The following is a 23,507-nucleotide window of genomic DNA, read 5'->3' on the forward strand; positions in this document are numbered from 1 at the left end:
ATCCTCTGAATCTGTTGGGATAAATTCTGAGATTGTACAAGGCTCTGCCTTCTCCCTGATAGAATTGTCAACTTTGCTTTTTGATTGACCAGTGTCCACTCACTCTTCTTCCATCTACAAGTGCCTGACTTCATTTTCTGTCTCAGTCTACATGGTTTAGGACAGTTGATCTATGAGAGGCCTAGATGTCAGTGTATTCTTACTTCTGGGCCCAAGGAGCCCCATTCAGTCCTTATTTGGGCATCTTACTGGAACTACTAGAAAAGAGAAGCATTTTCCTAGTGGCAGAGAGGCTGGGACACTGTCCTAGATCAGTTAGGGGTAACTTGCCCCAAGCAGGAAGAATCTGCTTCAGGAAAATCAACAGGAAAAAAGCTGATACAAAATTAAAATATGAAAAATTACTAATCCTGAAAACATATTTGGAATTCCCAGATCCTTCTGTTCCTGAATTCCCTCTAAACATTTCTGTTATACAAATCAATAAATTCCCCTTTTTAAGTTTGAAGCCAGATTGTTTGAGGTTCCAATCCCTTGTGTTCAAAGAAAAAAAAGAAAAAAAAGTCTGGCTAGGACACCTGCGGGCAGTTGAAAGAAGGCGCACCCCTTGGTTCCTAGGGCTTAAGAACTCCATTCCTTTAGAAGCAGGGTCCTGGGAATTTCCTCCTGTTATCGGAGACAACAGCTGACATCAGATGCTTGACTTTTTATGAGGCAAAGATCCAGAAACAATCAGATGTTTCTTCACTGAGATTTAATTCCAGTCTTTTCTTCCCTGCTTGAGAGAGGGTTTGTTCAGGCTTATCCCCACCTCCACTGCTCCCCTGCACGCCCCCAGACTCCCAACCCCACTACTCCATCCTATTCTACCCTACTGCATTCTGCCTAATAAAAGTCTTGGAGAGTACTTTTAATTACAAAAGCATAATTGGATGGAAAAATCTATGGCTAGTATCAGGACCTCAAATTAAAGAATGTGTCTTGCATGGACTACAGATCATTTAAACAATCAGACTATTTCCAAGTTGTGTTCAAGATTCAAGATTCAAGTTTTCCTGGCCTCCCCACCCCCACCCCACACAGAGGCTGAGTTAATGGCTTTTTTATTCTTGGTTAGCTCCATATACCTGGCCTCCGTTTTAGTACTTATCCTTTTTTTTTTTTTTTTTTTTTAAAGGAGAATAGAGGAGAGGGAATTTCTTTCTTTCTTTCTTTCTTTTTTTTTTTAAAGGTTTTATTTATTTATTTGACAGACAGAGATCACAAGTAGGCAGAGAGAGAGAGAGCGAGAGAGGAGGAAGCAGGCTCCCGCTGAGCAGAGAGCCTGATGCGGGGCTCGATCCCAGAACCCTGGGATCATGACCGGAGCCGAAGGCAGAGGCTTTAACCCGCTGAGCCACCCAGGCGCCCCTAGTACTTATCCTTAAGTGAGTGTTTACTTTTCTGTATTTTGAACTAGACTCAAGGATCTTTGAGGGAAGAGATTTTGTCTTTCACATGTTACCTCCTTTTACTCAAAAAATAAATCAAGGTACTCTCTGTCTACCTAGTGACAGCTTTACCCTGATTATGAGCCAACGGCTCTAATTTAGTGTTTCCCAAACTGTGTTCCCTGCACCAGCAGCATCAACATCACCAGGGAATCTTGCAGAATGCAAATTCTCAGGCCCCATTTGCTGAATCAGAAACTGAGATGGGACCCATGTTTAATAAGCCTTCTAGATGATTCTGATACACGTTAATGTTAGAGAACTACTGCTCTAACATTGCCACCCAATAGCATCACTGGGGAGCCTGCTAAACATGGAAATTTTATGCTCTGCCACAGATCTATTTGTGTGGCCCAAGAATGTTTTAATATGCTTTTTGAGTGACTTGTGTACTGTAGAACACTGCTTCCTAAAATTTCAAGGTCATCAAATTACCTAGGGATCTCGTTAAATCCATATTCTGATAGCCAAGGATCTGAATTTCTAACAAGCTTCCATGTGAGACTAGATCTACCAGGTCATGGACCACAATTTGAGAAGCAAGGGCCTACAGAGAAAACAGAAAGTGCTTCAGGACTTTGGGGAATTTGTGGGAGGGGGGCAAGGGGCATCTCTAGACCCACTACCACCCCTCTCTCCAGATCAGCAGAGCAATTCTGGTTTTGCCTGATTGATATGTCATACTTTAAGGTACATTTTTATTTGAAATAGGAATTCTGCTGCAAAACAAATCTTTGGAGCAACTGCGTTAGAGAAAATAGTCAACCTTTAAAGTGATAGACTTGCAAACCTAATTATAAAATAAATGTCATAGGGTACATTAGCGTATGTGCAGGAGGAAGCTGGTGGATATTATGTTTTTAAACTTTTTTTTAAAAGCTTTTACCAAGTTTCCATATTGAAGGAAATTTTTTGAAACATGAGATTGAAAAGAAGGTTGTCTGTGACTAGAGACCTGGTTTAAAGTTAGAAAGTAAGCCTGAGTTTCAACTGACACCCTTAACATGGCAACTTTGCATTTCCTGCTTCCTGTCTGAAACTCAGTGGTTCCTCTTTTTTCATACCGTTTCCCTTCCCTTCTGGTTTCCATGGATCTGTAAGTCCACTTTCAGTGTTGGTCTGCTGTACCTTCCTAGGTAGGGATGCAACAAATATGACTTAAGTTCTCATGATCTTATCATGCCATAATTTTTCTAATCACTCATTGGCAATAATTTCTACCTTCCTTTCCCACATCTCTGTGTTCTAAGAGACCCCACGTTGAATCTTTCTGAACAACATCTCTGATTTCTATCTCTAGTTTCCATTTTTACAGCCTCCAACTTGACTTGAATCTTACTCAGTTTATATGTGCACAGTATATTTTCTGAACTCTTTGCCTCAGACTTCTCCACTCCAACTGTCTCTTTCTAATTCATCCTCCCAGACCTATCTTTACACAACATGTGTTTACTTATCCTCCCTGTGCAAAAACACTAGGACTCCAGGCAGCCTATAGGGATAATATCCAAACTGTTTGGCATTCAGGATCTTCAACCACCTGATTCCACTTAGACTTTCTGCCTCACATTCTCAGGATCCTCTACCTAATTAACTGGGTTTTCAGGGAGTTCAAACCCATGAATACATATTATTTTATGCCTCCTCTGCGTTTCTGTGGCTGCTTTTACATCATCTGTGTGAAGAGAAAAGACAGTGTTCACCCTTGATTTGCACTATGATTTTGCACTATGATTTACACTTGCTCAAATTTTTTTTGTGTGTTTGTTTTTGTTTTTTTTTTTTAAAGAAGAACAAGTTCTTAGGAAAAAAAAAAACATAATAAGAGATCAATGAGAAAGGTATTTGCAATTTGGGAAGGAGTTAGTATACTCACCATTTAAGCTATTTGGAGTTTTGCTTTTTATTATTATTATGTTAAATGAATGACTCCTTAGAAAGAAATAAAATTCCTTTTCAGGATAGCTAAGAAAAGACTGTACAGTCTTGATTACAGCAGAGTGTGAAACTGTGGTAAGTGGCATTATTTTCTCATAAACTTTTATCATAACACCAAATACTTCAAAATTTACAAGTTCATAAAGGGTGATCTTTTTTTACTTTGCTTTCAATAAAGACAAGATGGGAAATGCATGTTTTCCTGAAATAAAAGTCTTATCTGAAACAAGATTCCTCACATTCTAGAATGATAAGTCTTCAAAATAAGAATATTTCTGTCCATATGACATTCATGATCCCCAGACATATTTTGATTATGAAATCCTACTATGACTTTTATTAAAGGTTATCCTAGGAAATTAAGAACATATTTTGTTTTAGTAATAATTCCAAACAGGGTTGTCCTATGTTGGGTTCCCCAGATGTAGACCCAAAAGTGAAGATTCATATACAATTGGTTTACTCAGGAGGTGCTCCCAAGAGAAGCTGGTAAGGAAGTGGGGGCATCAGGACAGGAGAAGGGAAGAAGCCTTGCACGGTTGTGCCCTCTGAGAAAGTTCTTTGGAGGGTAACTCCGAACTCATCCCACAAAATCTCTGCAACATGAGTTATGCTCCAGAGTTTTCCCCAATCCTCTGCAAAGGGATAGGATGTTATACTTGTGAATTTGTCAGTCCCCATCTGGGCAGGTGCTGATGTTTCTGGTGGTGGGTAAAAACCCCATACATGTCTCACGCTCAGTGGCTGCAGGCAAAGTATGTGCAATAGCCCAAGGGTAGACATCAGAAGAAGAGTCACATATGTGTGAGCTGTTAAAGACTAAAAACATGTCAAGGACAGAGAGAGATACAGGAGAAGGGGCCTAAAGGTATCTGGATGAAGTATTGACGGTGAGCACTGGACAGTGCTTCTGATATCCCAGAGCCAGGAAATTCTTATAAATATGAAACTCTCAATAATTATTTGATCAGTCAACAATTACTAAGAACCATGTGAAAACTGGCATGCTACTTCTCTTTGTCTCGATTTCGTCATCAAATAAATAAAAGTACCTAACGGGATTCTTATGAGTATTACACAAGGTGATATACATAAAGTATTTTAATCACCTCATAGTATAACAGAAATTAACAATTATTCATTTTAATTTTTAACTCCTTTATAGTTAGTATTGTAATTTTGGGGCAATGGGCTTCTCTTAGTGCCATGATACATTTAGGCCAGATTCAAATTACATGTATGAGATAAGAATAATACTGGGGTGATAAGAAGAATATATTTTTAGTAACATATCAAAAGATGGTTAAACTGCATAAGAAAAGGAAGGGAAACAGGAGCTTGGTCATACATAGCCGAAACAAAAATATAACTCATTTTGACACTGATGTAGAAAAAAATAGGAGTTAGAGGCTTGGATACCATCTGAATTTACCATTTTGCATCATTTTAAACTCTAAATTTACCTATAAGTCAAGAAGATTTAGATCCTTTGTAGGAACATTTATGGAAAAAAAACACCAACAGAGTTTAGTGGAAGGAAAGAAATAGTAACATAAAATGCAGAATATTCAAACTTTCTAAAAAATTTTTTAAAAGGTACATGGAGGCCCCTTTATTAATACTGAGAAATTATGTTAAATCATATAAAATCACCAGTAGTTGGACATTTTTGACCTCGGAAAACAGCAATTTCGCATGATTTGGTCTAATACATCAAGCCTATTGGAAGACAGTCATCAATGGGCTTCTCTTGCTCCTACAACATCCTGCTAGCTATGCTAAGGATGTGAGGCTCTGGCCCATTTCGGAGTTGTGTTTGAAGCAAGCAAGCAACTGTGAGTATTGAGGAAGTGTCTCCTACTACAATAAAGAGCAGGCTTGCTTACTGTTTGGTATAAAAGCAGTGAAATCCTCCAGCTTAGTGTTTCTCTCCTGCATTAGCAGGTGTCATCTGGGATCTTTGGAAACTTGAGAGCAAGAGGAATGAATGTGAATATGTTGATGCTCAAGCTGCTTACTGTGCTGTGAGTACTGCTGTCCTGTGTCCCTGACTCTGGAGTCTCATGTCTTTCAACATCCATGAAACAGTAACAAGGTAACTTCTTAGCTTTAAAGTAGGATAATATCAAATCCCAGATCCAACAGTCACAGGACAAGACACTCTCAGGATTTCATTAATTGCATCGGTTGTGAAGTTTTCCCAATCTATTGCCACTTATGACCAGGAAGTTAAAACTTCCTTAAGAAAGATCTGTGTGGTTGTTTATCACCTTTCCACCCTTGCTCTTAGGATCCTGGCACAGGAAGTATGAAACTTTTAGAAGAAGTAAAAAACATATCCTGGACCTCCCATCACCTTCATGGCCTCAGAGTCATGTGAAGTCCCCCACCAAGAAGCTATGATTGTGTCCTAGACTCTTAGAAGAATCCATGTAAGAGGTTTCAGGCGAGCTAGTAGCTTGCATCTCCATCTGTTCCCTTCCAATTTTATTGCCCATAGGATCAATCCTTCGACATAAATTAAGCTTTGTAGGTCAGAGTTCCTATACTACTTACGGGTCCAAATTGTTAAAAGACAGTGATAGAAACTAAAACACAAGCTAGATGAAGGCTGATAACCCAGGTTCCAAGGCACAGCTCCCTCACTTTCTTCTTGAATATGGCACTGGTGGTCACACTAGTTTTCTTCCCTCTTAGGCTGATTACTGATGAGACCCTACCATTTCCTCCTGACAATGCCACAATTGTGGGGTTGGCATTTTTATGGAAATAGCTGTTCTCTGATTCATTAAGCCCTATTGCCCCTGACATTTTTTTTTTCTTTCTGACCCTTATCAGCCACACACTGGCAAAACAGGAAGAAATAAAGAGGACAAAGAAAGGCAATAACAGGGTTACAACCAAGAAGTGTATTGTGACTGTGACTAACAAGGAAATTTAGAAATGGGTGACTGAACACCCAAGGATGCTCTGTCAGCGGGTTACAGCTACAACGTTTGTTCAAAGCCTGACAAGTGCTTAGCTCCATTTCAAGGTGTCACACGGAGATACATAGGAAATGACAGTCATAGACACTACCTTAAGAGCACTTGCAATTTAATAGACAAGGTAGCACAATTAAATGCCTGTATTCCTGTATACGTACAATCTGGCCCTTGCTTTCATCTCTACTGACTCGTTCTCTCATAGTACCTGTTACAAGCTTCAATATTCAGTTTATTTATTTGTGTTCTTGATTATTATGGCTCCCCTGAGCCAAGAGTTGTCCTTATGCAACAGTGTGTCCATTCCAACTATTTGTAGCTATCCCCAATCTCACCTACTGGAATAGAAATTCCAAGAGGTTAGGGACCATATCTATCTTATTCACCACAGTTAACACTAGGGCCTAGCGAAATGTACCTAGCAGATTCTCAAAAAAGATTTTTGAAATTAATTAATTAAACATTAAATAAATAAAGTCAGGAATGGCTATATAGAAAGATCATGTAACATCTTCTGAATGCTGCTACTAATTCAGTAATATAAAATTAAATGTGAACCTGGTTCCAAAAAATGAGCAAATTTTTAAAACATTTAGATAAGAAAAAAACATCTCTAGACCCTAGGGTAGCTGCCCTGAAACTGACCACAGATGCATGAAAATGGATGGGCCAAAATCATCAGAACTTCCCAGCTGACCTGTAGATTCACGAGTCACTGAACTTTAGAGTGGTTTGGTGTGGCATTGTTGTAGCAATAACTAATAGTACACTCCTTGAAAGTAAAAAAAAAAAAAATAATAATAATAATAATAATAACCAGCAAAACACACCTGAAAATGCAAACATGATTCATCTTTATTGAAATGGAAAATATACTTGAATTATCTGATTTCTCTCTAACTTCAGACAAACACCTTTCCTACATTCTCATGACTGGGGCTGAGCAGGCCTGGGTAGGATACACTCAGAAAACAGACATGAAGGAGACCAGCAGGCCCAGCACCATAGCAGTCGATGTCATCTTTACAGCACTGTTTGAGTCCCAATATTTCTCATAGACATCATCCAGGACCGAGAGCACAGCCTCCATGGTCTCCTCGCAGGTGGCCTGTATCTGAGATGCTGGCAGAATAAATCCGTATGTGCCATTGTCCCTCAGCTCAAACGTGTATGAGAAGGGGATCCCAATGTCCCGAGCCCAGTCTCTTGAAGAACCTGATGTGGTATCTACAACCAAAAGCATGAAGGTAGAGGTAGAAATTGTACTGGGAAAGGACGAGTTTCTATGGCTATTTCAGGGAATAAAGTTCTAATGCAAGAACATGAGTAAATTTTTTCATATGAAGGATCCATGGGTAGCTGTCTTCTCCCTCTCATTAATTGGAAGCCCCACAGGGCAGGAATTATATCTCATTTAGACTCTCTGTCTCCCCTCACCACCTCCCTGAATATCTAGCGTTATGTTTGGCACATAGCAGAAGTTTGGTTAAAGTTTCCTGCTGAATCAAAGACTAGACAACCTAGTTTTACAAGGCAAGTGAACGGACATATAAGGGAACAGAAGGAAAATGAGCAACAGGGAAAATATTATGCAAATATTATCCAGGTGGTCCTCAGGTGGATGGAGGAGGTGGTGGTTGTGGATGGGGAGGGCTGTGCACTATCCTTTTAACTCAATTCTTTTCTGTGTTAGATCCTTTCTCCAGGCCCCACCTGCTTTGCTTTCTCAGCCTGATGGGTCCTCTGAGAACTGAATCAACTGACCAAGGGTCGCTGGAAAACGTCCTTCCTGTTAACTCCTGTGCCTTTTCACTTGCCAGCTCTTTTTAACTGAAGCCAGAGGGAGTTCTGGTCTGAGCCAGGGTATTAATTTTTTCTTTTAGCTCACACCTTATCCCTAGAGAGCATAATTCTGGACTTATACAGACTCCCTTTTATCCTTGGTCATTTTGATTTGTATAACTTCCTGTTGACCCCAGGAACTCTTCCGTCCCTCTCCGGCCCACTCTACTCCCCAAAGTCCACTGGCTTCTTTTGTGCCTTAGATACTATTGAAGAGGAAAAAAAAAAAAAAAAAAAAAAACCTACTTACATAAAATATCTGCACTCGATCCAACTCTATAATTGGTTCCATGCTTTTTTTTCAATGCATTTGCTGCCTTCTGTCCAACTTGGATCTGTAGGTGGGAAATGCAGAGACAGATATCTGGTGTTAAAAATAAATCCAACAATCCAGAGGGTTGGGTATTTTGTCCAAATCCATCTCCGGAGTTCCAGACCATCTTTCTAACTTCCCATTGGACCTCTATACCTAGATAGCCTTCTGGTACTTTAAACTCAACAAGCTCACACCCAATTTCATCATTCCCCCACTAATAAAGCTATTCTGATTTCCAATTTCTGACTTATCGTGCTCCTCCAAACACACGTAAAATCCTGCAGTCACCTTTGAATCTCCTTCTTTCAAATGGTTACCAAGTTGTATTATCCTATTTTAGTCTCATTACCTCTGAAATGAACTATTGTCATCTTCGAGTAAGTTTCCCTTCCTCTCACCAATCCTTATCCCAATCGATCTCTGGATTCCAGGGGAACTTGGGTGGAGTAGAACTATGATCATGATCCTGCTGAAAAGCCTTATTCTTAATTGCCCACTGAATTAATCCCAAGCCTCTCAGTTTCACATTCACAGACCCTTTACGATATGGCCTTAACCTACCTTTCCAACACCATATTCTTTATATCCTACCCTAGATGATAGTCACACTCAAGTTTTCCCACGGTTCCCCAGACATGCCCCTTTCCTCAGACTCTGACCTTTTCTCCAGATATTCCCTCTACCTGGCATACCTTACCTCTTTTCTCTGCATGTTGAAATTCTATCCAACCTCAAAAGAATTTTTCCAATGCAGACTCTTCCATGGGGCCTTTCCTCATCACCTCAACTAAATCCCTTCTCTCCCTGCCCCTCCCACCTTGGCCCTTTGTTCATACTTCTAACTCCCTTCTTATTTTTCCTTATAGGTATTTAATACTTATCTCTTATAGGCTTCTAGAATTTCAGAGCCGGAAGCTATACCCTTCCCTAATCTACCACCATGTCACCTGACTACACTGGAAATTTCTCAGAACTGAATGATTTCTAATGTTTCAGCCTTGCTCTCTGAAAACCTTTTCCTGAGATCAGAGCCACTAACAAGGAGAGATCCAAGTGTATTGCTGTGTTTATTAACCTTCTGATAAATTTTTTCATATATCCTTTCAACAGTCTTTCAATAGTCTCCTCTAAATATTCCCAACCCAGACTCTCTATTACTTCCCCTTCAATTTTACACAACCACCACCAAAGCCTCCTTGACCACTTCCTGCCTGGACTGTGATCCATCTTTGCTTTCTCCACACTTAGGGCAGTCTGACTGCTTTTACAGGTGCATCAGCTCCCCTGACTTCTGACTAGTGATGAGTCCAACTTTAAAGCTTCTTGGTCCTGCATTGTCCTGCATCGCCCTGCATTGTCCAACTGAATCTTGGGGTATAGCAGAGGGGTGCTTGGGCAGAGTAGGGATAGGTATGATGAAGTTCAAAAGGAAGAGTAGAAAAGGGTATAAGTGATGGTAGGTCATATACAGTAGCTGTGAGCAGTATCCTTAGGGCACTTGGGACTTTCTGAGTGTGGCAGAGATGAAAGAAAAAGCACTCAACTGAACATATTTTCAAGGGCTTTGCCTCCTCTTTACTCACTATTGAGAATTCTGTCATGCGCCATTCACCTTCCTTCTCTCCTCCTGAAAAAAGGATTCTAAGTCTGGCTTAGTTCCTGGGCTCATGTTGTCCAGAATGACGTCATGGGTAGGAAGGGCTTGAGGAGTGCATGAAATCAAGCTGGTTTGAGTCTTTTACACTGCAAAAAGGTATACGAGCTGTTTGTAGATAGAAGAGAAAATGATGTTAAGAAGGAGAAGAGAATCAGAAAGAAGATATCTGGAGAGAGAAATTCTGTGAAGGAGATAAAAATGAAGAGTGAAGAGAAAAGATCAGGGGTAGTTGCTATCCATGAGCAAAATGAAGAGTGTGAGGTGGGGAGGGGCAAAGAGTTGCTAGGATTTACCAGCTACACTTCCTTTTGAAGTTCTTTCAAAGTCTGGTAGAGACATGAATTGCTTTTAATTATTTTTAATTCCCATATGTTTCTCAATTTCTCTTAATGAAACTCCATGCTAACTGGTCCATGTGGGACCTTAACTTTTACTTGGGTTATAGGCACCAGCTCCAGCCTGCAATTTCCTTCCAAATGGCTCTTGCATTTTTTTTCTCTTCTGCAGTTTAGCCCAGAACTGGGCTGAACTTTCTTTCTTTTCTTTCTTCTGATTGCCAGCCTTTACTTATTTTATCCTATGTAATTCCTTTCCCTCACATCCTGTTGGATGGGAAACATTCTTCTAGGTTCCTCTTCTTTATTGTTATAAGAAATTTTGATTTTTTTCAGTGATTCCATTAGCAATTACTACAGGGAAGTTGATAGGAGTAAGAAGTATCAGGTGTATAAGAAGTATACAGTTGTGACCATAGCTTGTAGACTCGGTCCTTTCCAAGAAGACGAAACAAAATCCAGAGACTCTGACTTCTATCCGTAAGGGTGGACCTCCCGATTATTCTTCCCTCTCCTTTTGACACTATACCATAGGGCCATCGAAAGCCAATTTCTCTGCTGCCCTTCTTCTCAGCCCAAAGGAATGTTAGTCAAAATAATAAAAATCCCTTTGTCAGTAGTACATAATTTACATTTCTCAAGACCTTGAGCCTCCTGAATAACTCCCAGAGAGTTTCCTATAGGCATATATTCACAGGGAGGCACACAAAAAGGTTGATGAGGACCCTGGCATGTGTGTAGGAGGAAGGAGCTTGGGATAGGATCGAGAAGTTGATAGGGGAAGAGTTCAAATGGAAAGAATGTCAACATTTAAAACATTAGAAATTTTATAGCTATTCTAATTTCCAGAGCAATTTAGAACAGGGCTATATATAGTTATGTTTCCCCTACATAGTGATTGCCAAGTTGTCTATCATGCGGTATACTATTTATCATGATTTCTACAAATTTTTGGTTTTGTAAATATATAAAGATTAATTACTAGTCTCTGGTAGTTGTAAATAATACCAAAAATGGAGATCTCCTTCAACAGTTGGCTTGATTCTGTGTCTTTTGTGCACTCTATCAAAGCTTACTCATAAGAACCTACAACCACTGTTAGCTAGCTTCAGTGAGATTGACACAAGGTGGCAAAATTTTCACACTGTCTTTTTTATTGAAAAGTCTTGGAGATGAATGTTTATGCTAACTCTTCAGCACCTCAGACTGTAAGAAATGCAGAACTGAAGTACCCTTTCTCAATTCAATGTGCCCATTTCTGCATACGATTCTAAAGGTTTCTCATTAATTTCCACCTTTTGAGTTACCTTCCAGTCGTGGCAATGTTAGTACCACAGGTCTCTCCTGCCCTTTTGCCTCCTTTAGTTGTGGTCAGAGTACTGTAAGCAGAAAACCAATGGCACAAGACTCTCTCATATTTGAATACAAACTTTGCAAAATGGTCATATAGTATCTGTTTTCCTGAGCCAAGAAGAGAACAGAATTTAAAAAAAAAATAATACCAGGGGTTACAGGCTGCTTTTTTCTGTTGGTGGAAGGCCTGGCCCATTAAAGATCTACAATGGCTTGTCTATGGTGGTTCATTTGTATTTGTCACAGATCCCTTTGACCAGAAGTTAGGACATCTACAATACCATAGGAACAGGGAAATAAAACAGGTTCTGGGCTTTTCAACTCAAATTTCTGTTTCTGCAGTTTCTTTTAATGAGGAAATTTCTAGAGCTCAGGAATAGGAGGAAATAGAACATAGTGATCTGGTCATCAAAGTTGATAGGTGCTCCAAGAAGTAGTATGCCCTTTCTGAGCAGAGAGGCAGTATGAGGAGACTGAATGAATGTAGCCTCTGGAGTTGAAGACATGAGTTCCAACCTGGGCTCTAACAATCACTCTCTATTGTTAACTCAAGGTCTCAATGTTCACATCTCCAAAGTGAGCTTATTGTATTGTCATCGGTCAGATGATATAATGGTCCTAAAATCCCTTTATAAATTGCAAAGAGCTAAGCAAATGTTAGTTCTTGCCACACCTTGCAAAAAGGTCACATAGTACAAGTGTCTGAAAACACTGCAAGAAAGATTTTGGGGTACTACTCGAGGTACTTGATTGTTGGGGGATGGGGTCCCTTCAGCAAAGACAGATACCGGTTTTTCTTTTTGTGCCCAGACATGTGTTCTCCAGGTCATGTTCCAGCAGGAGAAGGACAGGACAGGTAAGAGAATTGGAAGGTCCACAAGCCTCTATCTCCTCAAGAACAGAGTGAGCTTAGCCTCCATCCATCCCAACATTTGTTGGTAACGAGGGGCTTGTTCTAAATAATAAAAAAGATGAGCAGAGAATAACAAGTGTTGATGAGCAAGTGGGGGAAATTGGAATGCTTGTGCGTTGTTAGTCGGAATAAAAAATGGTGAAGCCACTATAGAAAACATTATGATTCTCCCTCCAAAAATTAAAAACAGAACTGTCCTATGATCCATCAATTCTACTTCTGGTTATATCCTCCCAAATTTGAAAGTGGGATCTCAAAGAGATCTTTGTATACCTGTGTTCTTAGAAGCATTATCTGCAGTAGCTCTCAGGTGGAAACAATTCAAATACACATGGACAGACGAATGGATAAAGAAAATGTGAGACATACATATGATGAAATATTATTAAGACATAAAAAGGAAGGGAATTCTGATATATAATACAACATGAATGAACCTTGAGGACATTATGCTAAATGAAAGAATCCAGTCACAAAAAGATAGATACTGTATGTTTCCATTTGTACGAGGCATAAAACTCACAGAAAGTGAAAGTAGAATGGTGGTCTACAGAAGCAACAGGGACCGAGAGTTGCTTTTAGTGGGTATTGAGTGTCCACTGTGCAAGATGAAACAGTTTTGGAGATTAGTTGCACAATAATGGGAACGTACGTAACACTACTGAACTGTCCACTTAAAAATGGTGAAGATGATAAAATTTAGGTTATGCAAATTTTGCAGTAATTAAACATAGGAAAAATACTGTTTTTAAAAAGATAACAAATATTCCAACAATTCTAAATTTACCCTTTCTTTGATTTGTGTCTGCTGTCCATAAGTGCAAGAAAGGGCAAAGAGACCAGTCCTTTTCAGCAACTGTGCCCGGTGCTCGCGTAAGCACAGCTTCAGAGGACCCGGATGTAACAAAATGCACTTTCCCTGCCGGGGCTTGGGCTTTGCTGGCACTTCCCCTTACACATATCCCTAAGCAAATACTAGAAGCAGAGTTTAGAAGAAAATAAAGCATTGTGTTTAGCAGAGAAGAGAGCAGATATTATTTAGCCATGTTATTTTAGATATGCCATATTCCACTAACAGCTGGCAAGTTCTTTAAAGCACGGTTCAAAAGCTATAATTGCTGAACGGAGCTTCAAGAGAATTTACAGAAATGAAAGCACATTCCTGCAGATTATTAACATAATCGTCTCATTTATATTATAGACGAATACCTAAGATGTCTCCCAACTTGACACTTTACGAAACAGGTAGTTAATTAATGTAGGTAAAGCAGCATTTAACCTGAAGCCTTCCCAGCAGGTGTCTGGCAAGGTGCAAAAAGCAGAAGAAAGAAAATAAGGAAGAGCAGAGAGAACAAAAGCAGGGCTGGAGCCAAAATCTTGAAAATGGAAACCAGGGAAAGGAAAGCCAGGGTCCCACGGAGGCTTTTGTAAAGCCTCTGGTGCTATGGTCTTACCAGCTCTTCATGGTTACTGGACTTATTTTTAGTGTAGCCATAAGGTGTGAGAATGAGCTGCCCGTAAGAGTGCATGGTCAGGAAACACACAATGCTCTCCTTCTTGCTCTCTACAAAGCTGGAAACAGCCTTAGTCTCTGGTTCCGATACTGGTCCTGTCCCACAGAATGTTAAATCGTGGCAGTCTTTCGAGGCACCGATACCTGAAATACACGGAGAACCAGAAAGAAGTGAACATGATACCTAGTTTAGAACGGACTGAGGGCAAGGAGTCACCCTTGCTCAGAGCAACCTGTGCATGGAACTGGGGCTTGCCTCGGCTTGTCTAAGTTAGTTCTGGCTAAATTGGTGAACGGGGATAGTCGTTCAAGGACGAGCTCGGACAGGCAGGAGGGCTGACATTCAGATGTAGAGACGACCTCCATGCTTCCGTGGCTCACAAAGGAAGATGCAGAATGAAATGGTGTTTTCAGTAATCTTTTACTACTGAAATAGATGTTTGGAAATCAGTTCTTGGGTTCCGAGGTCAGGCTAAATCTCTCTCACTGTCCTACTGGCTTCTGTGTCATTCGAGCTATTTTGCAAGGACACAGTAGTCTGTTCTAAGTGATGATAATAAGGACTGCCAGCTGAGCACCGTACACCCCCTGGGCACCTGGGCACAGTGGTTAGCCCATCCTCTGTGGCAACTCATCAAATTCCCACAACTACCTACTGATTGGATGCTAGGACTACGGCCCACATTTTAAATAAGAGAAACCTAAAGCAGAAAGATGAAGCAATTTTTCCAAGACCACACAGCCGCCAAGTCTGAATTTTTACCCTTACCATCTGGTTTTTAATCAGATTGCTCTTAACCATTTCTACCTCCTTATTTGCTTCTGATTCACAGGGCATGTTAAGATTCAGAAACAAGAACATGCCTTAAGGAGAAGGAAATGTTTGCTTTATTTACTCCTGCCTCTGCTATAAAAATAATCTGCAAGGATAATTCTCTGATTTTTTTCTTTTCTTTATGAAAATGCATATTTTTAAAAATAAAGTGATAGATTTCAAACATATTCCCTTTGACCTAGGTCTTCTTTGCCCTTGTTTAGCCAATTCCACTTGAAAAGGGTCCTGCACTGGAGTGTTGCTGTTTCTTACTGCATAGATAATGTCATCCCTTCGGGTGAAAATGCTGGTCAGGAAGTCCAGAGAGCTGTGCAAAAGTAGGTGTTTATTTTTGAAAATTATATCTCTAGTAATTCATCTCTGTCCTAGCTTCTCTTCCCCATTTCTTGCTCATCAAGTCATCAACTAAATGTGTACTTACTACACCAGGCCACATTGAAATTTCGATTGAGATCTGTCCCAAAACATGTGCCGTTATTATGGGATGCACGGGATTTCCTCCAAAGCCGGTCCTGCAACAGAGGAACATAGAAATGATGCTGTTCTAGGGTCTTATAAATCACAGTGTTGGTGATAAGTGGATGGCCCTGGAACATAAAAAAAAATAGTCCATAGGATTGTCTGGGAAAACTTGCCTTTCACATAACAAAGCTCGTGCGTTTATTTTTTAGTCTCACAGATGGACCAGCAACACCAAAACAGGAACATCTGTCCAACCCCAGTGTACCTACATGTACACCATCAAACTGGAGGGAGTATGGCCTTTTCCTCATGAGCAGATTAGCAGTGCATGGTGGACGTGATCTGCTTAATCAGGGAAAGCTTCAGAGAGTCATTTTTTATGTCCAAGTGATATAGGATGAAAGGTAAATAGCTTGGCAGATGGAAAGAGGCCGTTCCAGGTGTATCAGTGATGGTCTCTGCACATTTCTGGAAGCAGAAGACTGATGAGTGGAGATGAGCATAAGGACAAGTTGCTCCAGACAAGCTTGGAGGGAAGAATTTGATTCACACCCGAGCCAAAAGGCTGCTGCAGGAGAAGGGTTCCCAGGAACCACTTTTGGGAGAGCAAAAAGGAAAAGGGAGGAATGGATACTCTCTAGAACCAGGGGTTCTTGTTTGTGAAGTGATCTGTTTTCAAGACACTTTTAAAGAGGAAATTTTCTTTCTTTTTTTTTTTTTTTTTAAGATTTTTGGTTTGCTTGTTTGAGAGATAGAAAGAGAGCAAGCATTAGTAGGGGAGGGGGCAGGAGAGGGAGAACCAGGCAGTCCATATTTTAACAAGCCCCCCCACCAGGTGATTCTGATGCAAAATAAAGCTTGAGAACCACTACCATAACAAATTGGACAGCTGAGAAGCAGGCAAGCCTCTGAGCAGGGAGCCAGATGCACAGGGCTCGATCCCAGGACCTTGGGATCATGACCTGAGCCAAAGGTAGATCCTTAAACCACTGAGCCACCCAGGTAAACCAAGAGACAGTTTCCTATTAACTAAAAAACTTCAGAGATGTTTCCCCCCCTGTATAAATGATCACAGTGGAAAATGAAAGTTGGGTTGGAATTTATACACCATTTGTGCCCCTCGTGCTTCAAAACTGGTGGCTACAGGGTAGTATATGAATTTCATACCAATCTGAGAGGCAGTCCACAAACTTGAAGGAGGTGGACTTGGAGAAAAGTTAAGGCTGGCTGCAAAACTGGGAATATGTCAAAAACAAACAAACATAAAAACATGTGCTGGATTTCAACTCTAACAGGGCCTCCACTTTCTCCATCCTAAACTTGATGTAGATTTTTGGCTTAACAATACTGAGTTAATTTTTAATCCAGATGGGGTTTCTTTCTTTACTTGGCCACAAATATTTCTGTTTCTACAGTGACTAAGGTCAGAAAAATGAACCGGAGTCAAGATCTAGTTCATGGACTCATCCCACAACCACACTTGATGTACTCACAGTCGTCCAAGTATAGACATAACCATCGATGTTAAGAACGGGAAGCACATAAAAGTCCAGGTTTCTAAGGAGTCTTCCTATCCGTGGGTTGTCTTTATAGTTTTGTAGAATCTGGAAATTTAAGAGAGAAACATTTGAAATGCTCCTGGGAGAGGTCTTTTTTCAATTTTCTAATAATTTCAAGGTAATTATAAGAGGTGATTGCACACGGAACATTTATCTTCTTGCCCTCCAATCCTGCCTCAGCTGTCCAAAATGCAAATTCCAGTTCTTCTCCCCCCAAACCCCCACCGCCCCGATTCACTGGGTCTAATGTGGTGGGTGAGGTGAAGCCCCAGAATTTGCATTTCTAACAAGTTCCCTGTTATGGCAATGCTATTGGTCTAGGAACCACACTTTGAGAACTGCTCTTTGTGGGTTTCTTTCTGTTGTGGTTTCTGAAAAAACTAACATAAAAAGTATCTTATAAGATATAGCTAATACGTAACAATTCACCGAGCTAGGTATTTTCCACATGCTGAGTCTCTTCATCTACAGGACAAACCCTCTAAAGAGGCCATTCCAAGCTCCTTCTGCCGGTGAAAAACTAGGGGTCTTGGAGTTAGAAAATTTGCTCAAGACTCTCTGAAAAACACAGACCGTGCTTTCTAAATAGCTAAGATTTGACAGGTATTTTGTTGGGCAGTTAACCATTATAAGAAACCTAAGGACACTTACTTCTTTCACAAACCATTGGCAAAAAGCTGGGGCAATCCATTCCCTGGCATGAATTCCACAGTCCATCCAAATGATCTTCTTGTGGTTAGCGGACGGTTGGCTGATCTGGAGGAGACATCCATGCTCTATTATCAAATAACTGCTTATAATCATAAACTTTAAATCTTTAAGCCGTTTTCAGTTTTTTTTATTCCCCTACAGGTCCTTTCTTCCTCCACTCTGTGATTCCCAGAATGAGGCAGGGATGGTGGGAGACACACCCTTCACGATCCACTCCTGGTCAGCCCAATCTTTCCTTTCTCCCTGTGCCATTCTTGTGCAGCAGTTCAGCTCTCTCCAGGGAGAAAGATCCACTCCTCTTTCAACCTGGCAAGTATGGATTCTCTTTGATGGGTAAAAGGTTGTGAACACTTCCAAGTTGGTCACAGTCACATCTGTTTTGAATGTAAATGACCTGGACTCCAGACAGTCATTGAAAGCCAATGGAAGCTGGGCTGATGAAGGCTCTACCTATTTATCAGTGAGAAATTTACAAATTGGGATAAAGACAAGACTGGATCCGTCATATTCAAGGAGATTTTTCCTTAGAGTCTGATCCATTTTCCTAATCCAGTCAGCATATTTCCTTATCTACCTTTTACCTCCATTCCCTCTTATGATTACCCTTTTTATAAGTATGTGTATTTGATTATATATCTACCTTTATTGCTTCCTTATTATATACCAGTTCTACTCTTCCTGATGGATATACCGATTCTACTCTTTAAAATGTGCCTGTAGGCAGAGGATGTTTAGATATCTCTTTTGGCTGGCTCAGCTCTGAGTTTGATGGCCTACTGAAAATTAGGTAGGTAGGCACCCCATGCTTAACATATTAGGCAATCATTCACTCAGCTCCTGGGTAAATTCGATTTCAGAGCCAATAGATAGATAACTCTCTAGATAACTCTCAAATTTGGGAACATGTTTTGTAAATTAACATGTCCACAATAATTGGTAAGAGGGGAGTGAACTAAGTAATTAAGGGAATTCCCAGCCTTCTCACTCACCTTTAAATAATACATGGGCCGGATCTCATAGGTCATTCCTAGGAAATGTTGTGTCACCACTCCACTGTACTTCTCAGTTATCTGGACCATCCACTGATAGATCTGAAAGAGCCAGGAAGGACTGTGGCTATCAATAAGAAAATAGTTTGCTTGCCTCTAATTAAGATAACTGCTTCTCTCATTAAGATACTGAACTCTGGACTATTTGCTCTGCATTGCGACTGTGTTCTAAACAAAGTACAGGACTAAACCAGTGAACTATGCTGATGGAGGCTCTACCTCCTCCCATTTTCTGTTGAACTTTACAAATAAGTTATTGAGGATTAATAGTTTCAATAATCCACTGATAACACTTCAAAAACATCATATCCTTCAAATGGCCCCACACCTCTGGACTTGGACCCAATAATGGGTACCCAATCATGCCAGTAGTTTCAGGTCACACTGATTTGGGTGAATCTTTTTGGATCCCAACAGTATCCATTGCTAATGCCTATGGATCCAAGATTAGAGAAGAGTTGGATATGCCCTTCATAGAGCATGCCAATAGAAGTTTCTAAATCAATCCCAAATTAGTCATTTTGATTCATTTGAGGAGACCTGAATTGTTGTTGAATTAATTAAAAGTCTTACACCATGCTTGGAAAGGAAGAGTCTTATACCTTCACCTGGAAGTCTATAATGTGGGGTTCTGTAATGACGAACAGACTGAGGGAATTCGCAAACATAAGATAGTCATCAACACATGACAGGATAGTCCCACGCTCAGTTTCTGTGTAGTTGAAATAGCTATACAGTAAGTTATGGTAAATAACCATAATTGACTTGAGATAATAAATATTCTATTTAAAAATTATAGTATCTCTATAAAAAATAAAAAGTTAAAAAAAATTATAGTATCTCAATTGGCATTCATCTTAACAGATTAAGCATATTAATATAACAGGAATAATATGTCAGTGGAGTATTTTTTATTCAGTTCTGTCAAAGGAGGAGAATGAAAACTTCTCACATGGGTGTTGTACATGCTTCGTGATGGGCTGACTCAGATGAAGGTGTCAAAAGCCCTGGGAAAGCTACAAACAGCAGGGCAACAGTAGCAATTATTTATCTGCTGTTTAATCAGAAGTAGTGTAGTGTATTCTATTTACAGTCACAGAAAAGCTGCAAGATCAGTACTGACTTCCTGTTTCACAGGTGAGGAAACCAAAGACCAAAGAGGTAAGTGTCTTGGTCAAGGTCACAGGGCAAGTGGTCAAGCCAGGTGTGATCTATCTCCCATACGGGAACTTAAGCTTTCCATGGGCCTTCCTGGATCTTGTTCAAATTTTTAGAATCTTTAGCACTTGGGGGTGATAGCTACAAAAGAATGTGTCAATTCATTCTTTCATTCTTTAAAAAAATTATGGAAAATGATAATATACTCCCAAATGCTGAGAGAATAAACGGTAAACCTATTTGGAAAGCAGCTTGAACATTTATATAAAAATTTAGACGTGCTTAACCTTTAACCCAAAGATTCTATGTTTAGAAATTTATACTTCAAAAAAAGCTTTGCATGAAGTCACATGCATACTTCACAAATATACATGTATAGTAGCTAATTTTTTTACAATATCCAGTTTCAACAATAACCAAATTCATCTTAGTAACAATATGAGTATTTCTTTAAGAGAAATTTTCCCCTTTTAAGAACTACTGCCTGCTTCCTTTGTACCCTCCAAGAAATACCACATTTTCAGGTAAATGTGATGGACTCACAGGGCTTCTCCATTCCATGTCCCACAGCCACATGTTGGCCTTGCCCTGCTTAAACTGGCTAACAAGCTGACAAACAAGAATAAGGGTTTAGTCCATGTTCACAGGAGCAAAACTGGCTAGGCGGTTCTTTTCCTTTAATTTCTATTTATTTACCTTTTTATTTCATATGAAAGGATTTATATCTTCAGCCAAAAGATGATTTTCTGCAATCCCTTGAACTCAGTGCACAGGCAAATCTCTACCTCATATTTTGAGATTCTCCAACCTCATCCCTATGAACCATCCCTCACCCATCCTAAAGTAGGCTGTGGCCACCACCAAACTCCCTGTGTCCTTGCTCACCTCTTCCATGGGGTGATATTTGGTATAGGAATAGGTGTCCAGGCTCCTCCATGGCCTCACTGTCTCTTCCAAAACCCCTCGTCTGGTTTGTGCTAGAGATCTGCAGAAGAAAGTCAGACTCAAATCAGTGAAGAAACTAGAATACAATGAGGATTGGAAAGCTGATGAAAAGGTGGTAGAAAGCACTGTGAACAGGCTTTGGAGGAGAAAAGCCAGTGTTAAGAATCTTCTCATTGTGACTTACTGACTGTGAGAACTGGGGCAATAATTGTATCGCTCCAAATGGTAGTTTCTTCATCAATAGAGTGAGGTGAGGACAGCCATTCCAATCTTGCAGGGAAGCTGGGTAATTCAGTAAGATGTTGTAGATAAACATACTTTTAAATTTGTAAAAGAAATAATAGCTAAGACTTATTGAACTGAAATGTGTTACAAGACACTCACACAATTTAAATCTCATTTACTTCTCTTGAAAACTCTGAGATAGGTACTCCTACTATGTCCATTACAGAGATGAAGAAATCGAGTCACAGGGAAAATGTTATTGGGGTTGACAATAACTGACAATAATGGACAACCTGATTGAAGAGCCTGCAATATTTTTAAAATTAATTTAAAAACATTATTGAAGTATGAATATATATAACATTGTATGTTAAACAATGTTATATCAGTTACAGATATACAATACAGATTCAACAATGCTATGCATTTTTTAGTGCTCATGATGACAAGTATACTTTCAATTCCTTTTATCTATTTTACACATCTCCCCTTTCACCATTCAAATGGATCACTTTGTTCTTTGTAATTAAGTCTGTTTTTGTGTTTGTCTCTTTTTTTTCTTTGCTCATTTGGTTTATTTCTTAAATTCTGTATGAGTGAAATCTCATGGTATTTATCTTTCTCTGTCTGATCTATTTCACTTTACATTATACCCTCTAAGTCCATTCATGTTGTTGCAAATCGCAAGATCCCATTCTTTATTGTGGCTGAGTAATATACTATATGAATATATATAGAGAGAAAATATATATAGAGAGAATATTCTTCTACTGTTACTATCCCACACCATGGTCAAACATTTGTTAGATTCAATGAGCTGACATTGACAGACACATCTTTATTTCCCAAGGTCCAAACTTTACATTAGGGCTCACTCTTGGTGTTGCACATTCTATGGATTTAAACAAATGTGTAATGATATTTATCTACCATCGTAGTATCATAGAGCACAGTTTCACTGTCCTAAAAATCCTGTATGCTCTTCCTATTTATCCTTGCGCCCTCCCAATCACTGGCAACCAATGAAAATTTTTTTTCTCCATTGTTTTTGCCCTTTCCAGAATGTCAAGTAGCTGAAATCATACAGTATGTAGCCTTTCAGACTGGCTTCTTTTCTTAGTAACATGCATTTAACTTCTCTCCATGCCTTTTCATGGCTTAATAGCTCATTTCTTTTTAGAGTTGTATATTTCATTATCTGGAAGTACCACAGTTTATTTATCCTTTCATTCACTAAAGGGCATCTTTCTTAATTGCTTAATTGCCAATTATAAATAAAGATACTACAAACATCTGTGCACAGGGCTTTGTGTGGTATAAGTTGCCAGCCAGTTCATTTGGGCAAGGACCAAGAAACCTGACTACTGGATCATGGGGTAAAAGTATGTTTAGTTTTATAAGAAACTACCTTCCAAGAAACTGTCTTCCCAAGTGGCTGGACCATTCTGTATCCCCACCAGCAATGTATGAGAGTTCCTGTTGCTCCACTTCCTTACCAGAATTTGGTGTTGTCACTGTTTTGGATTTGGGCCATTTAATAGGGTATAGTGGTGTCTCATTGTTTTCACTTGCAGTTCCCTAATAACATATGATGTTGAACATCTTTTTGTAGGCATACTTGCCATTGGCATATCTTTGTTGGTGTGGTATACGTTCTGGCAGTTTGCCCATTTTTGACTCAAGTTGTTTATTTTCCTACTATTGAATTTTAAGAGTTCTTTGTTTATTTGAAACAACAGTCCTCCATCAGATGCATCTTTTGCAAGTATTTTCTCCCAGCTTTTGGCTTGTCTTCTCATTCTCTTGACATCATCTTCTGCAGAGCAGAAGTTTTTAATTTTAATGAAATCCAAGCTATTAATTATTCCTTTTGTGGATTGCATTTGTGGTGTTATATTTAAAAATCATTGCCATATCCAAAATCATCTAGGTTTTCTTCTATATTATCATTTTATTTTCATTGTTCCAAAATTCATTTGTTTATGCACCCCACTCAGTTCTCCATGCAATATGTGGCCTCTTTAATACCCACACTATAAGGCTAACCTATCTCCCTTCTCTCCTCCCCTCCAAAACTCTCAGTTTGTTTCTGAGTCCACAGTGTCTCATGATTTGTCTCCCTCTCCAATTTCCCCAACTCACTTCTCCTCTCCAACTCACAGTCCATGTTATTCCTTATGTTCCACAAGTAAATGAAACCATATGATAATTGACTCTCTCTG

At 39.6% G+C, this 23,507-nt stretch overlaps 2 protein-coding genes across 10 annotated transcripts in view; one reads left to right on the forward strand and one right to left on the reverse strand.

Moving 5' to 3' along the window:
- The window catches only part of PLEKHM3 (pleckstrin homology domain containing M3), a 1,279,556-nt gene that overhangs the window by 920,351 nt on the left and 335,698 nt on the right, over window positions 1-23,507 (forward strand). The window lies entirely within an intron of this gene.
- Window positions 7,246-23,507, reverse strand: part of CPO (carboxypeptidase O) — a 59,286-nt gene continuing 43,024 nt past the window's right edge. For all 9 annotated transcript variants that reach the window (XM_082690472.1, XM_082690475.1, XM_082690469.1 and 6 more), the window contains 8 exons: window positions 21,001-21,100; window positions 18,898-18,999; window positions 17,849-17,953; window positions 17,132-17,242; window positions 15,598-15,688; window positions 14,283-14,485; window positions 8,505-8,589; window positions 7,246-7,639 (listed from right to left, as the gene is read on the reverse strand). In XM_082690472.1, coding sequence (XP_082546598.1) covers window positions 7,377-7,639; window positions 8,505-8,589; window positions 14,283-14,485; window positions 15,598-15,688; window positions 17,132-17,242; window positions 17,849-17,953; window positions 18,898-18,999; window positions 21,001-21,100 — 1,060 coding nt within the window. In that variant the 3' untranslated portion in view covers window positions 7,246-7,376. The remainder of the gene's footprint in view (window positions 7,640-8,504; window positions 8,590-14,282; window positions 14,486-15,597; window positions 15,689-17,131; window positions 17,243-17,848; window positions 17,954-18,897; window positions 19,000-21,000; window positions 21,101-23,507) is intronic.

This window comes from Mustela nivalis (assembly GCF_964662115.1).
Source record: "Mustela nivalis genome assembly, chromosome: 11".
Taxonomy (NCBI): domain Eukaryota; kingdom Metazoa; phylum Chordata; class Mammalia; order Carnivora; family Mustelidae; genus Mustela; species Mustela nivalis.